The sequence below is a fragment of the Tenrec ecaudatus genome, chromosome 12 (genome assembly GCF_050624435.1).
Source record: "Tenrec ecaudatus isolate mTenEca1 chromosome 12, mTenEca1.hap1, whole genome shotgun sequence".
NCBI lineage: Eukaryota > Metazoa > Chordata > Mammalia > Afrosoricida > Tenrecidae > Tenrec > Tenrec ecaudatus.
The window spans coordinates 18,523,272-18,538,303 of record NC_134541.1 but is presented as its reverse complement, the minus strand read 5'-3'; the positions used below and the strand labels follow the sequence as shown (position 1 = coordinate 18,538,303).

Below are 15,032 nucleotides of genomic sequence, written 5' to 3'. Positions count from 1 at the left end.
ATAGCTTTTGCAATTGGTGCGTTTTAAACCAGGGTCCAAGCTGCGTTCTGTTTCGGAAATATCTTCTAATGTAGGAAGTCCCCTTTCCTTTTCCGCTTTCCTTTTCTCACGACACAGAGAAAGATCTTCCATCACGTGCTTGGCCTGTGGCTTTCCTGCGGTGCCCTGTCTCTTGTCCCGCCACCCCGGGGAAAATAGACCCCAATACTTAGTTAGAGAACTTCAACCGCAATCTCTCCACCTCCCTCCCTGCCTCTCTCTCGGTCAAGGGCAGCCGCCCAGGGGTCACCTGTGGACTTGGTGTTACATCACACCGGCATGCGCACAGCGTTGGCCGGTCCCACTCTGAGCGCCTCTCAGATTGACCGGTGGGACAGTAAGGACTCCCGAAGGCATTTTGCGCATAGGAACACTGGCTTTCAGGCCAGTCGGGCGTAAAGCGGGGAGCGTGCATGCCTGCGGACCAGGGGGAAACTGGATCTCTCTCTTTCCTTCTCTGTCCCCACTGCTGTCTTGCTTTTTTCCTTTCTCCGCCCTTCTCCTTGACCCTTGCCTTCCTCCCCCCTCCCCCACGTATCCTTAATTTCCAATTCACGGTCTAATCTTCCTCTCCACTCCCCACGCATCGCCCCTCCCCGCCCCCTGCCCTCTTGGCCCCTCCTACCTTCTCCGTTGTCCCCGCCCCGCCCCCTCAGATGATTGACGGCGAGGCCTTCCTTTTGCTGACACAGGCGGACATTGTGAAGATCATGAGCGTCAAGCTGGGCCCAGCCTTGAAGATCTATAACTCCATCCTCATGTTCAAAAACGCCGATGACACCTTCAAGTGACAGGCTCGGCTTGGGCCAGGCCCTCCTCGGCTGCCCTCTGCAGACGATGGCTTCACCCATCTCATCCGAGCACCCCCACCCCCACCCACGCCTGCCTCCCACCTGACTTGGTCTCCTCTCCAGGGCTGCGTCCTAGAAGGTGCAGAGGAGACCCGGGAAGGGGCAGTCCTAGCCACTGAGTCCTGCGGAAGGCTCGCGGCCAGCAGCCCCAGAGGTGAGGCAGTAGTGCGCACGGGGAGCATTACTGACGGAGAAACTGGGCAGCGCCCTGCCGCTGGCAGCCCCCCCAGCTCTAGCTGCCTTGTGTCATTGCCACTGGGCTCAGTGGTCAAGGACGGTCTGGTAGAGCCGGAGACCTCTGCCCAAAGCCTCATTCTCCCACTCTTTCCTTTCTCCTTCCTCATCCCACCAGCCTCCGCTCCACCTGCTGGTTTTGCTGCCCTGGATGGGCCTGGTCGCTTAGCCAGACCCCTTGGAGACTGTTCTCATAGCCTCCATGGGGTGTCTCTGGCTGGGCCGGGATGCTTTCTTAGACATGCCCAGCGCTGGACCCCTGGTCACTGTACCGTCCCATGCCAAGTTCCAGTAGCAGGCAGTGTGGGTAAGCCGAGTTGGCTTTGCAGGTGGCAAAGTTTGGGATTCCACAAAGGAGACACATATCCTTCCTGTGTAGGTCTGGAGAGGCTAGATTGGTCACTGGGCCAGGAGACCAGCCCCAGGATACATCGCATACACTCTGGGGCTCTGGACCAGAGAGATAGCTCCCCTGGGCCTGGTAGCTCCCAGTGCTGGGCATAGCCTCCCACTCCCGAGCTGAGGATCTCTGCTCCGAGAGCCCTCCAGTAGGGGAGAAGGGTCCCAGGCTGACCAGGCCTATGGTCATAAGAATGTAGTGCTCTGTCTAGCAGGCATGCACCATAAGGTCACATATGAACTATCCCTTAAATGTCCACTGCTTATTCTTGAGAAAGTTACAAAGACCATTCAAGGTTGGGCGTCAGGAAGGTGAGCGTCTTTTGAGTCTCCCAGCTCCCTTACAGCCCTTTTCCCCACTCTCCACCGGTCTTGCACTGCCAACCAGATCCCTGCTAGGCCTGGGACTTGGACTTTCTATCCTAGTGGGGACCCAGGCTCCACTGAGCCACTGCCAAACCTGCTTCCCAGGCCCCGTTCCTGAGAAGCAGCCTGGGTGGGAAGGGCCAGCGCCCTAGCACAAACCTGCCCTACATGCAGATGAGGAATGACTGCCAGGCTGCTGTGCCCCAGGTGCTAAGAGGGGCCTGCAGTCGTGTGTGTGTGTGCGCGCGCGCGTGCGCGCGTAGAACAGTGCTGGACAGGGTGCAGATAGGAAGGTTGGTGTTGGGAAAATGTTAAGGGCTATTCTTGTTAAAGTAGGACATTTACTTTTCCCATAGAATGGAGAAACCTCAAGTTCTGCTGGTTTCCTGCCCGAGCCTAGCAAGGCCCCCTCCATGGGCCCAGGTAGCTAGTCCAGGGCAACCACTCAGCCCCAGCTGAACTCTCTCGGGATTTCAAATCTCGGACCCAGCCCTCCCCTCTCAGCCTTTAGCGGCAGCTCTGAGCATAGCCTTCCCAGGAGGAAAGGGGACAAGCCAACTTGGTGAGGGCTGGGTTGGCAGAGGTTGCACTGGGGCCCCTTCACCACAGGGGAAGAGGAGCCAGTCGGGGCATCTCTGATCTTGGTTGCTGGGGCAGCAGCTCCCTGGCCTCAGTTCAGTGACTTTGTGATATGAGTAGCAGGCAGCAGGGATGCACCACTGGGGCCCTGGTACCTTGCCGAGCTTCTGAAGAGAGGCTGAGATGTGCCTCATAGATCTGCCAACTGCACTCCCGGATACTTGCCTAAGACAAAGGCAGTGGGGAGGGCCCACGGCCTTGGAGAAAGCGGCCCCAGGCCTCCAAGTGCTGAGGCCTCCACACTTTTTGCATAAATTCCGCCTCCTGGGAGATAAACCCAATCCCTGAACGTAAGAAAGCTGCCTCTGCCCAACCTGGCCTCCCTTCACCCCTGCCCATGCTCCCAAGGAAACGCTTGCACCTTGCCCTGGGAGCGCAGCAAGGAAGAGGGAGTTGGTGGTGGTTTGGTGCCCGAGTGCCCTCTGCCCGATTCTCCAAACTTGCCCTTTGCCCCCCTGCCGACAACCTCACCCAGCCCTTGCCCAGCCCAGCCCTGGTCCCAAGCAGTAAGAGTGTTTCAGTGTAATTCCCAAGCAGAGTGAGTGGGCGCAGATGAGAAAACGAAGCTTCTTTGCACTTTCATTTGTAAGCGCTTTGGTGGAGTTACCTTCGTGTTGCCTGTGTGTGTGTGTGTGTGTGTGTGTGTGTGTGTGTGTGCGCGCGCGCAAGAGAACATATATGTGAGCATGTGCTCCTGAGGAGAATCCTCTGGTTTGAGGTCAATTAACTTGTGAATCTGTGTCGTTGGCACACAGGAGGAGAAAAAGTGACAAGATGTGGTGTGTTTTGTCAGTGTTTGGAACAACATAAATAAACTTGAACAATTCAACTGGTTGGTATGTAGCCTGAGTCTGTTTCTGTTTTCATGGTACAAACATAGAATGATTTCATGCCTTGCCTCTGCTGGAGAGACGGCGTGGTCTCTGCTATGATTTGAAGGCCCCGAAGGATCTGCTCTTGACACCGTCTTAAAGCCAGGAATCCAGGTAGAGGGATAAGTGGGGAGGCTTACTTCTCTGGGTTGGGGAGTCTAAGCAGCGGGGCCCCTTGGAGCCATGTGAAATAGCCATTGTATAAAGGTCTAAGAGCAGAGACCATTGAGTGTGGACTTCCATTTTCTTAAACCCCAGACTTTCAGGTGGTGGAAATATCCAGCAGCATCAAGAGAATTCCTGAAGGTTCCCAGAGCCTGAGCAGGCAGGGAATTGGGAGGCCTGCCCCATTTGATGGCTCTGACCTTTTTTCTTGCCGTCGTTCCCCTATTTTCTTTGCTACCTGTACAAACCAGTTGGCTAAAAGAATACCAAGGATGCCGCCCAAGCCCTCTCCTTGCCCCCCCCTTTATTTTTTCTCACACTTTGATTAGGTGCTTACATGTCTGAGGAACTGAGGAATTGTACAAGGGCCAGCTTGGCACGTGGGCAGTTGTCCAACTGTCCTGCTCTGGCTTCCTTTTTGAAGCTCCTCAAGCCTCTGCCCCCTGATCTCCCTGCCATCTCAGTAGATGTCCTCATAATCTGTGTCCGAGGGACGTCATCAGAAGAAACACGCCGCCTTCTGGCCACCTCGGTAAGTCTGCACCCACCCTTACCCGTTGTTCCCTCACCCTTCCCTCTAAGGAAGACGTGACCCCATCCACCCAGTCACGCCTGCTGTACCAGTGAGCATTATGGGACAAGAAGAGCCCTTGGAAATTGGCATGTGATTACAGAGATCAAATTCCACAGGAAGGTTGGAGGATGGTGCTCCTATCACTCGGGAATCAGAATAAAAAGATGGAAAATAAGGAAGAATGGGGAGTCGTCTTAGTAGGAGAGAAAACAAGAGCATTGTAAATGAAAAAGGAGGTTGACCAAGAGTTGGGAAAAACTCTCTCTCTGTGGAAGGGCCTCACCGAATGCCCAGCACCGTGGCTGCGAAAGCGGAGGCGCCAAGCTGCATGACTTGTACCATGCCAGAATGAGGAGAGCAGCGAGAAGCTGCCAGCGACGAGCGGGCAGGTCTCCTCCATGGGGGTATGAATCCACCTGGCACTTCTCCATGTTGGACACGAGAAGGCGCGAGAGAACGCCTTCGCCATTCCTGAGGACAAATATTTCCACAGCGGATGAATGAGTCAATGAAAAATCAAGAGGGAGATAACAGGAGAACCAAAAAGGAAAGGGGGTTTCCAGAGTGACAGGCAAAGGGAGGACCAGTTGGCACGTGGACCGATGTCCAGTGAGAGCAGTTGGCAGGGTGAAGACCAAGGTCAAGCAAGGTCAAGAAGCCACAAGCACAATGAGCGAGAGGGCAGAAGGAGGGTTTTACCATCTTTCCCGTAGCGCTGATGAGGGTCGTTTATGAGGGGGCTTCCAGCAATGTGCAGACAGAGAATGGCGCTTCCCCGTTAACTGTCCGAAGAAGCTGAAACCAGTCAATGAGACCCGAGCTAGCTTCAGGGGAAGTAAAAGGTCATACAAGCAAGTGTTGGAGTGGTTAGGAGCTAACACCTTGTGTTCATAGGAGGGAGGGAGCCACTTGGTGTCCGTGTGACGATTTCTAACTTTTATTTTTTTATTATTCTTCTTAGGTGGGATTTAATACATAGATCGTATCATTCCAACTTTCAATCACGTCAAGTAGGACGTGCCATTGCTAGCACCATCAGTTTGCAGCCCCTTGGTAACTTTTAAAACAAAGATTGAGGGATGCCAATATAATCGTGCCATTGAAACCCGTGGAGACAGCCAAAGAATGAAGCAAGGGACTGATTTATCTTTAATCGACCTGCCAGTTCTATTTGATTTAAAAAATTTTATATATCTGCTTTTAAAAAATTGTAATAAATCATTTTATTGGGGGCTCTTACAGCTCATAAAAATCTTGATACATCCGTTGTATCCAGGACATTTGTACATATGTTGCCATCATCGTTTCCAAACATTTTTTTGACACAATTTTAAAATTTTATTTGGAAAGTTTTAGAAGATGAATGAGAGAACTCACAAAAGTTAAGGGATCATTAAAAACAACAATGTTGGAGAACTTTTCACAAAAAGTAGAAACCAAAATGACCTTTAGGAAGATGGGCCCTCACTAGTCTCTTAAGTTGTTGAACTGAGCAAAAGAAGCTTAAGGCTGTAAGGATAGAAGTTACATCTAAAAATACACTAAGCATTGCATTCAAACAAACAAAAAGGAATGAGGAAAAATAGACTGTTACAAAGGAACATAGTTTCTATAGGACTCCAGAGTCCTTTTCAACAATATTCAAACAATAAAAACTCCAATTACTAAACGAACTTTAACACTCCTTTGGAGTTGGCTGTTACAGAGTTTATCCTGCATATAGGGTATGCATGAAAAATAACCTGAAGAAACAATATCTGCAAAGACATTTTTACAAGTTCCACGTAATGCTCTTGAATCCAGACACCCTAGGGTGGAGATAGGTGCTATTTGAAGTCAAGAGTATGCTGCAATAGTTCATGTATGTGGTTACATATGTAGTCTTCTGCAACTTCCTCCTTAATCTCAACTCTTTGCTTAGAACAGATGCAACTTTATAACCATTTCTAAAAATTCACATTATAAAGAGCAATCATTAGAGTTTATACATACTCAAATTTCTTACAGGCATAGATTGTATTTCTAGACTGGAGACTCTAGATGCCAATAATAGGCCACACATATGAATTCTAGAATGTTAAATCAAGTTCCTTCTCCTTTGGAAAAAAGCCAATTACATTCATGGCAAAATTTTTAGTGTTGTGCATGCTACCAAAGAAAAGAGCACTTTCCTGAGTGCCCCACTGACCTTTATCTACAGCCATTATCCTTGGGCCTTCTACAAAAGAATATTTTCATATTTAATTATAACAAGTGGGACTAGCTAAGCAGGGAAGGCAACAACTTTCCTTTTACATTTTGCTCGCCTGCCTGAATCTTTCAATACTAAACCCTCTCCTCACTTCTGCATGAGCATCCATCCAATAGAATGTGGCACGTCCAGACCACGCTACTAGTCCAGCTTGAATCTGCTCAGTTCTTCGATGTCCTAACAAAGGCCACAGGGACTGCAGCTCATGCCTGCGGCGGGTCCGTCTTGCTCTCAATGAGTGAAATCTCCAGCACAGGTAGGAGTAGCTGAAAGGCATCCTGAATATAGGAAGCACTGTTGGACGCCTCTAAAAATACTGCCGTGATTAATGGATTCAGGACATCTGCCTTTTCTTTGACCCCAGCACTTGTGAGGCAGGCGGTGAACTCTTTAGACATAACGGACAAATCTTTACACAGCACAACTGTCATCTGGGAGAGGGCTCTGCTCCTCTCTATGGCGGTCACTTCCTGCTCCTGACCGTGCAGAACCAATGCTGCCGCTTTGTGGAGAAGTTCAATTGAACAAGCAGTCAGTTCAGCCAGGCTCCAGATTGCAAATGCATGGATATCCGCTACTGATTTTTTATTGACTTGCTCAGTACTTTGTATTTCCAAATATTGTTCCTCTTCTTCCTTCTCTACTAATGGCTTCTTCAGAGATGTCTCGATCCATTCGTAAGCAGTATTTCTTGCTCTGGTGAGTTTCTCTGGTCTAGAGGAGACGTGCAGCTGGGAAAACAACTCCATTATTTCTTTGGTAAAGTCGTCATCCCCTTTTTTCTCTTCTTCTTCATCACAGAACTCTTCTAAGGAAAATGTTTCCTTGAGTTGCTCTAAATCAAGTTTTAGAGTGTCTAATGCTTCCCCACTCAGAGAATTCAGAATAGATTTTACCTTTATTTCACTTTCTCGGGAAAGCGTCTCCAGAGCTTCTGGATGAGAAAGACCTTGAAATTCATCAAAGAGTAACCCATAATGAGTTTTCCTGCCCGTTTCCATGGTAACCTCCTTGGTGGTCCCCAGCTCTTCTTTCTCTTTGGCCTCTCGTAAAACCTGAGACAATGTAGAATTCCGGTTCATCAGACCTTTGGTTTTTCCGAAACCCTGGATCTCCTTCTGCTGCTATCACATCCATTGTCTTCTTCCCAGTGAATTCTAAAGCATCCAACCCCCACTGATTACACTCTTTCCTGTGCTCTGAACAGCCGTGGAGATGCTGGAGAAGACACCAAATGGTCCAGCCACTGGGGAAGTGCTTTCATTCTTGCCCCAGCTGCCCCAGTAGCCCCATCCAGTCTGGGCTGCCTCTTTGGAAAAAGGATCTTTGCCTAAAGCCTGAAATTCCTGAACAGGGTGAGCATCTGAAGTGTCAGGGTCATGAGAAGATCGGGCTTCTGGGCGTTTCCGAGTGGAAACTACAGGTTCTGATTTGCTCTCTGGCTTGGTGCTTTGGTCAGCAGACTCAGAATTCCTTGCTGGTTCACAATTCCCATCCTCAGGGCTGGGAGTTGCCTTGGTTTCCACTTGTGTCTTAACTTCATCTTTATCTGGCATGATTAGAGCATCGCTGGGTGCGGCGGCGCCTCCAGCCTGGCACGTAGCCGCCCTCGCCTAGGAGACCAGACACCAGCTCGCGCGAGTCACTGAGTTCTCCGACGCTGCCAACGCCGACCACTCCGCACACCAACGTTGCGCTGCAGCGACCCACGCGCGCTCACACCCCGCACTGACCCCCCACTCCACCGCTGCCCCCTACTTCCTCCTCACGGGGCGGCAGCCCCACGCCCAGCGAGCCTCCGCCCTCACCGCAGCCGCCGCCGCCACCCTCCAAACATTTTCTACTGATAGCCCTTGGTATCAGAGTCTCTTTTCCCCTCTCCCCCTCCCCCTCCCACTACATGTGCTTGATCTGTCATCCTTTGGCCGGTTTGTCTGGAGGGGCCAGCTCCCAGAGAAGCACATCATGCTTGGTAAAGTAGATGGTCGGTGAAAAAGAGGGGGACCCTCAGAGATGGACTGACACAGTGGCTGCAACCATGGCCTCAAACAGCAATGGCTGTGAAGGTGCTCAGGATTGCGCCTTGCTATGTCCCCTTGTACACGGGGACCCATGCCTTGGAACTGATTCGATGGTGCCTCACAGGAATCCCTCCTAAGAGCCGTGGGGCGCAGTGCTTAAGCTCCCGGCTGGTCACCAGTAGGTGGGCAGTTGGAACCCAGGAACTGCTCTGCAGGAAGATGTGGCGCTTTGTAAGGATGCACCGCTACCTTGTCCTGGAAGGTTACTCTGAGTCACAATCTATAGCGATGGGCTTGGTCACCTTTGGAAATGAGGTCGAAGATGCGTTGGAAAGAAGCTTTTGCTTTTTATTTCACATGTGCCAGAATGCTGTGATTCAGGTTACGAAATACCACTGTGTGTGTGTGTGTGTGTGTGTTGGCTGGCATGTGAGCGCAAAGGGGGCGGAGCCTGGTGGAGCTGCTGAGCAGCCCTGCAAAGGGGTGGGGCGCTGGGCTCTGCCCTGATTTGTTCTGTGCGCTGGGACCAGCCACCTCCCCTCTCTGGGTTGGGGCCAGACCTACAGGCCAGTGTCTGGGGAAGAAGAAGGGGGAGGGGAGTGTGACAATTTGGGGATCCTCCGGAGCATGTCAGAGCCGACAGTTTTTAAGGCCATAGAATCATTGGCACGCCGTGGACCTTTTCATGAGAGAGTGCCGGATGGAGCCAGGTGAACATCAGGCTGAGTTGCCACCTGAGAACAGATCACTGGCGGACCTCCTCACCTGTCCCCCAGGCCCTGCGGCTGTCTCCGGTTAGGGCTCTCAGCCTGGGCAGCTGGGGGTCAATCTAGAGCAAGTCTTCCCAGACCTGGGATTTCTAAAGAGCAGAGGGGGCTGGGGTCTCAATTCAGCTGTGATTCATCTCCCAGGGAAGTGCCAGGACGGGTGGGCTGTGGGAGGCAGGCTTTGGCTTCAAACAAGAACAGACCAGAACCAACCCAGTAGCCGGCCTGTGGAGGAAGGGATGGGGTAAACTCTGGCACATGCGCACAATGGACTATTCATCTCTAAAACACAATGATGAAACTCCCGAACGCCGCATGACATGGATGGATTGGAAGATTTGATGCTTAGCAAAGTCAGCGGACCTCACAAAGGCACATCCTGCCCGACACCATTCTCATGAACAAAGAAAAGGGGTCTTCTCACCCAAAGAAGCCACCTTGGGAGACAAAGAGCGAGTCTGGGCCAGGGGTGGTGGTGGGGGTGGGAAGAAGGAAAGGGGTGTCGGACAGGGAGGGAGGAGGAAGCAGATCAGACGTGTCACACAATGGACAGGCTCTGGAGGAACCCATCTGCACAGGGGACCGGGAAGAGGCTTGAGGCGACCCCTCTCCTCCTCAGCCCTCCTTGGTCTCTGGGAAAGGATGGAGGCTGCACAGTGGGTGGGTGGTGGTGGCCAGGGGATGCTTCTTGGAAGAGTCCTGTATTTGAGTGGAGCTTGACAACCCAAACCAAACTCACAGCCATCGACTTGATGCCGCCTCCTAGCAACTTATAGGACAGGGTAGAACGGCCCCTGTGGGCTTCTGAGACTGTAAGTCTTTATAGGAACAGAAAGCTCTGGCTTTCTCCCGATGAGCGGCTGGTGGTTTCAAACTGCTGACCCTTCAGATCACAGCTCAACTCATAACCACTATACAACTAGGGCTAGAGCCTGACTAGGAGATGGGATTTTAGGGGTTGGGAACGGGGGACAGTGTTGAAAGGAGGCCTCAGAGACCCTCCCTGCAAGGCAGGACACTTGCCAGCAGCAACTGATGTAAACATCAGAGCTGAAGTCACTGGGCCAAGGTCACACAGTACCTTTCCATGCCCAGAGGGTCCCCAGGGCAGGGCCTGCCCAGGAGCCACTGGGTGCAACCAGCATCATAATTCAGATCAGTGGTTAATTAGTAACCGGGAGAGCTCGAAGGCAGCTCATAGCCGGCAGAGCTGGGACGGGGAGCTCGGAGCCGGTTTGGGAGCTCTGGTGAGTGGGTGACAGGTCGCTCCAGACAGGGGAGGTTGCTGAGAAAGTCAGGATTGGGTTTCAGGTGAGAAGCACCATGGAGAGAGAGAGGAGGGCTGAGCCGTTTTCCAGGCTGCTCCCCAGCACCTGAGCTGGGATCCAGAGTTTGCAGGTGAGAGCTGGGGTAGCTGCCTGCCTTCCTGGCTGCTGAGTCTGCTGAATTGACCAGTCACCCCGCTAACCTCTTTCTTAGCTTCCTTCCTTCCTGGCTTCTTCTCTCGTTTCCTTTCATCTTATCTCCCTAACTTCTCCCTTGTTTCCTAATACCTTTGCTTCTGGCTGCTTTTCCCTCTCGCCTTCCTTCTCCAGTTCCCCACTGACTGATGTTCCGAATTCGCAGTTACCCAACATTCTTCCTAACTACCCACCCACCTTCCTTCCTTCTCCCTTCCTACTTACCTAACTTCCTACTCCTTTCCTGCAATTCCAGGCCATGGGTGTTGGAATCAGATGGCCCGCAATCCCATTCTAATTATTGGGTTTATTAGCTGTGGGTCTCAATGATGTCATGCCGCCTTTTCGTGCCGCCGTTTCCTCCTCCTCCACACAGGGATGGTAACTCCTAAGTCAGGGAACTGTGAGAGTCAAGTCAGATCAGGCTGGTACGTGAGCTGGGCTAGCAGTGGTCTGTGCTGGGCGCCAGCAGGCAGGCATGCAAATGAGCTCATTATACAAGCAAGAAGCCATGTAACTTCAAAAGCAGGAGGGGACCAAGCAAGGCTTCTGGGGGAGGTGACAAGGGACAGGTGGGCTAGAAGATGTGTTCTAAGGAGAGAGAACTCAGCAGGTCCAGGGAGATGGAAGTGTGACCGGCTGCACAGCCTTGAAGACTCATGACCAGCCCCCTCCCCCCCACCCAGGTCAAGTCGGGGTGGGGGTGGGGGTTGGGGGGGGAGGCTACAGTCAGGAGAAGGTGCTAATGGCCAGCCTCTGGCCAAAGCTTCAGAGACAGTGGAATAGGAGGGAAAGAAACCTTAGGAGCTGAGAGCTGCCCCAGGATGTGGCTCTAGATGCAGTCAAGGTGAATGGAGCAGGATCACCTGGGGCATGTCAATGTTTCCACCTGTCTTCCAAATGCAAAACCAAACTTACCGCCACTCTGTCAATGCCCGCTGCTAAATAGCTCCTCAACGGTGCTGGTGCTGTCTTGAGAAAAGTCACATGTCGTACAAAGCCTAACCTAAGCCAGACCTACAGGACCCCTGGTGATACAGGGGTTATGCATGGGGCTGCGATCTGCATGGTGGGCAGTTCGAAACCACCAGCAGCTCCTCGGGAGAAAGACTGGGCTTTCTATTCTACACAGTTACAGTCTCAGGAACCCACAAGTGGTCACTATGAGTCAGCATTGACTCAATGGCAGTGGGTTTCGTTTGGGGGGATTTTTTTGGCTTAAGCCAGATGCACAATGCTTGGTAAAGTAGAGGGTCCGAGCAAAATAAGACCCTCGATGACGCAATGATTCGAAGATGGAAACGATGGTGAGGTTGGCGCAGGATGCAGTGCGGTTTCCTTTTGTTGTGTGTGATCCCTGTGGGTGGGGCCGACATGGGGACACCCAGGAACTAACAAGAACAACCCGCGACACCGCGGTGCCCTCAGGCCATGGCTCTTCAGCCTTTTCGGTCTACCAGCGAAGAGATGCTGGGGGTGCACTGGCTAAGTGCTGGTCTGCCAACTGAGGGGTTGATGGTTTGAATCCACTCAGCAGCTCTGAGGGAGGAAAAGACTTAGCGAATGTGTTTCCATAAAGGACTGCAATCGAGAAAATCCCGTGAGGCACTTCCACTCGGTCTCGTGGGATCACTGTAAGTCAGCACGGACGCCACGGCACCTAGCCACGCGTACCCAGAGGGCTTATGACTTTTTGCTTTTACAAAAGTGGTACCCTCCTACAGCCACATATAGACAGGAATATTGTCTTGTGGTGCAGGCAAACGTTTCAGAGCCAGTTTGTCCCCCGCATCACAATGTAGACGCACTGTACTGTGTGACATTCATTGTGACATCGTCCACAGGACAGCCTTCTACCCACTTCCTCCCCGGGTTGCCTGTTTCCATCCGTCCTTTCTTCCTGCCCATTGCCACCTTCTGAACATTGGGGGCAAACCCTTCCTTTGGGGTCCCTAGGGATAGATTGCTGGAGGAGCCTGTTCCTCCTGGGTACCACTGCCAACCTAGCCTGGCTGGGGTCTGGCTCTCAGCTGGTCTTCAGGAGTGGGTCCAGTTCCAGGTTTGAAGGGGGGCGGTCAAAGGGCCAGCATCTCCAGGGTTTCAGCAGGCTCTCGGACCAGTGGGTTTGTTTGGTCTTTTTTTATGATTTTGCGCTACGTTTTTCCTCACACCCTGTCCAGGACTGTCTATTGTCCTATTGTGATTCTACCCAATGTTTGGGAATCTTTTTTGAACTTGACAGTGTATCACATATACGTTCCCAGTGTGATCGACATAGGTTTACCTTTCCTTTCTGGTTGTGCCCACTCACGTCACGGGGCGGGGGCAGGGGGAGCTATTCTGGGTCTTGTCCAGCTTCCGAGGGCCACCAGCATGGCCTGGCTTGTGCCCACCCTCTACCTCCTTGCTAGCATTGCCTTCTCCCCTCCCTTTGTGTCAATTTCTCTCTGAAACCCACTGCCATCAAGTCGATTCTGACTCATGGTGACTCTAGGATGGGGGAGAACTGTCGTGCTGCGTTTCCGAGACCAGAACTCTTTTTTTTTTGGAAGAAAATAACATTGTTTTCATTCATTCAAATAATTACATCATAGCAGCTAGGTTCAGGGGGCCACACAAACCCAGCCCCAAACTTGACATCCTCTCAATACAGAAGAATGCCTTCTTCCATGGTGATTCGGAAGGCAAGGAAGCGATTGATGATGGAGGCGAGGTTTGACTTGTGCACATTACAGAGGTATCGGTTTAGGTGAAGGTGACTTGGTCATGAGAGATGACTTCCCAGTTCTTTGATCTGAAGGTGGTTAGGCCAATCCATGTGCACATTTGCACTGCGTCAGTACCTTGCCGAGACCCTCACAGAGCTTGCGGTTGCCCTGGTTCTGGGCACACTCCCCTAACGGCGTCATCTCATAGTGACAAGGGCCATACTGCTGCTGCCACTGTTACTCCGGCTGGGCTCCCTGAGGCTCCTGGTAAGTGATGTCAGGCCTGGGGGGCTCGGTGCTTTTCCCCCCGCTGAAGCCTCCGGTGACGGCATGGCCCAGTACGTGCCCAACAGCACAGCCCACAGCCACACCGGCTGCTGTGGTCGCCATCTGGGCCATCACACTGGGCTGTTGGGACGCAGCAACGGATGAGCCAACCGCAGCTCGTGGGTGGCCAGCCAGGGCCAGCCTGGGGCCAGCTCTCATCTGAGAGGCTCAGCTGGTTGAACTGGCCACGCGGGAGGTAGGACTGCAACTTCTGCAGGGCATTGTAACTTGTGTGGTGAGGCGGCTTCTCAACGCGGGAACCATGGAGGACAGAGTCGAACCGTTTCTGCTTCGACTAAGGGAGCCTCCTCTCTCTCTCTCTCGAAGCGGCTGGGGGTTTCAAACTGCCTACCTTATGGGTCTCCGCCCAACGTGTAACCGCTGTGCCTCCATAATTTCTCTCTGCTTCTCTCTCAGGAGGTCACCGGTGATTCTATTGAGGGTCCACTCCTAATCTAGGCTCATCGCCACACCTCCAGACCTTTGACCTTTAACCTTGAACCCTAGCCACCTTCATAAGGTACCAGGCCCAGGCTCCAGGGGTTAGGATGTGGCTATCTTTGCGGAGGGAGGGGAGACCATTCTTGAGCCTGCCCCGGCAGGGCCGCTAGTGCTCAGTGAGGATGGGGCCTGAGGCCGGGTGGCTGCAGCAGGGCCAAGGAACAGCGGAGACTGGGGGATACGTTTCCACTGGGGAGTGGAGGTGGTGAGAAGCTTTCTCATGTTAGTCTCAAGTCGCCCACTTGAACATTTTATGAGATGGTAGTGCCACTTGCTGAGCCTGGCAGGACTGAAGGAGGAGGACCAGGCAGAGGCCGGGTAGGAGGACGGTGAATCAAGATTCTTTTGTGGGCACGTTAAGGTTGAGATGCTTGTAGGCATAGAGCTAGGGCACCGAGGAGGAAGCAGTTCGATACATGAGCCCGGAGTTGGGCAGTGAATCGGAACTCAAGAGAGCCATTGGGAAACTGTTGAGTGTAAAGCTAATGGCCATCGAGTCAACTCTGACCCCTGGCGACCTTACAGGACAGAGTGAACAGCAACCCCGCGCCCGCCTTTGGGCTTCCGAAGCCGCCGGCCTTTACAGGAGCAGGAAGCCTCATCTTGCTTCCTTGGAGCAACTGGTGAACTGGAACCGCTGACCTTGAGGTTGGCAGCCCAGTGCCTTATCCCCCAAGGTGTTCAAAGCCATGGCACTGCGTGAGACCACCTGGGAGCAATGTGGGAAGAAGGGGGTCCCAGGATGGAGCTTGAGACTGGCCAGCAGGGAAGGGTGGCGAGGGGAGGACAAGCCAGCAGGGGCGTGTGAGACGGAGCAGCCAGCCAGGTAGAAGGAAAGTGGATGACATCAGCCTCCGA

The 15,032-nt window shown here is 52.6% G+C and overlaps 1 protein-coding gene and 1 pseudogene across 1 annotated transcript in view; one reads left to right on the top strand and one right to left on the bottom strand.

The window, feature by feature from the left end:
* L3MBTL1 (L3MBTL histone methyl-lysine binding protein 1) overlaps window positions 1–3,314 on the top strand; it is a 34,369-nt gene extending 31,055 nt beyond the window's left edge. The window contains exon 21 of the mRNA XM_075528735.1: window positions 732–3,314. Coding sequence (XP_075384850.1) covers window positions 732–830 — 99 coding nt within the window. The 3' untranslated portion in view covers window positions 831–3,314. The remainder of the gene's footprint in view (window positions 1–731) is intronic.
* A 3,239-nt stretch (window positions 3,315–6,553) lies between these two features.
* Window positions 6,554–7,946, bottom strand: LOC142422371 (protein FAM114A2-like; annotated as a pseudogene).
* Between the last annotated feature and the right edge of the window lie 7,086 nt (window positions 7,947–15,032).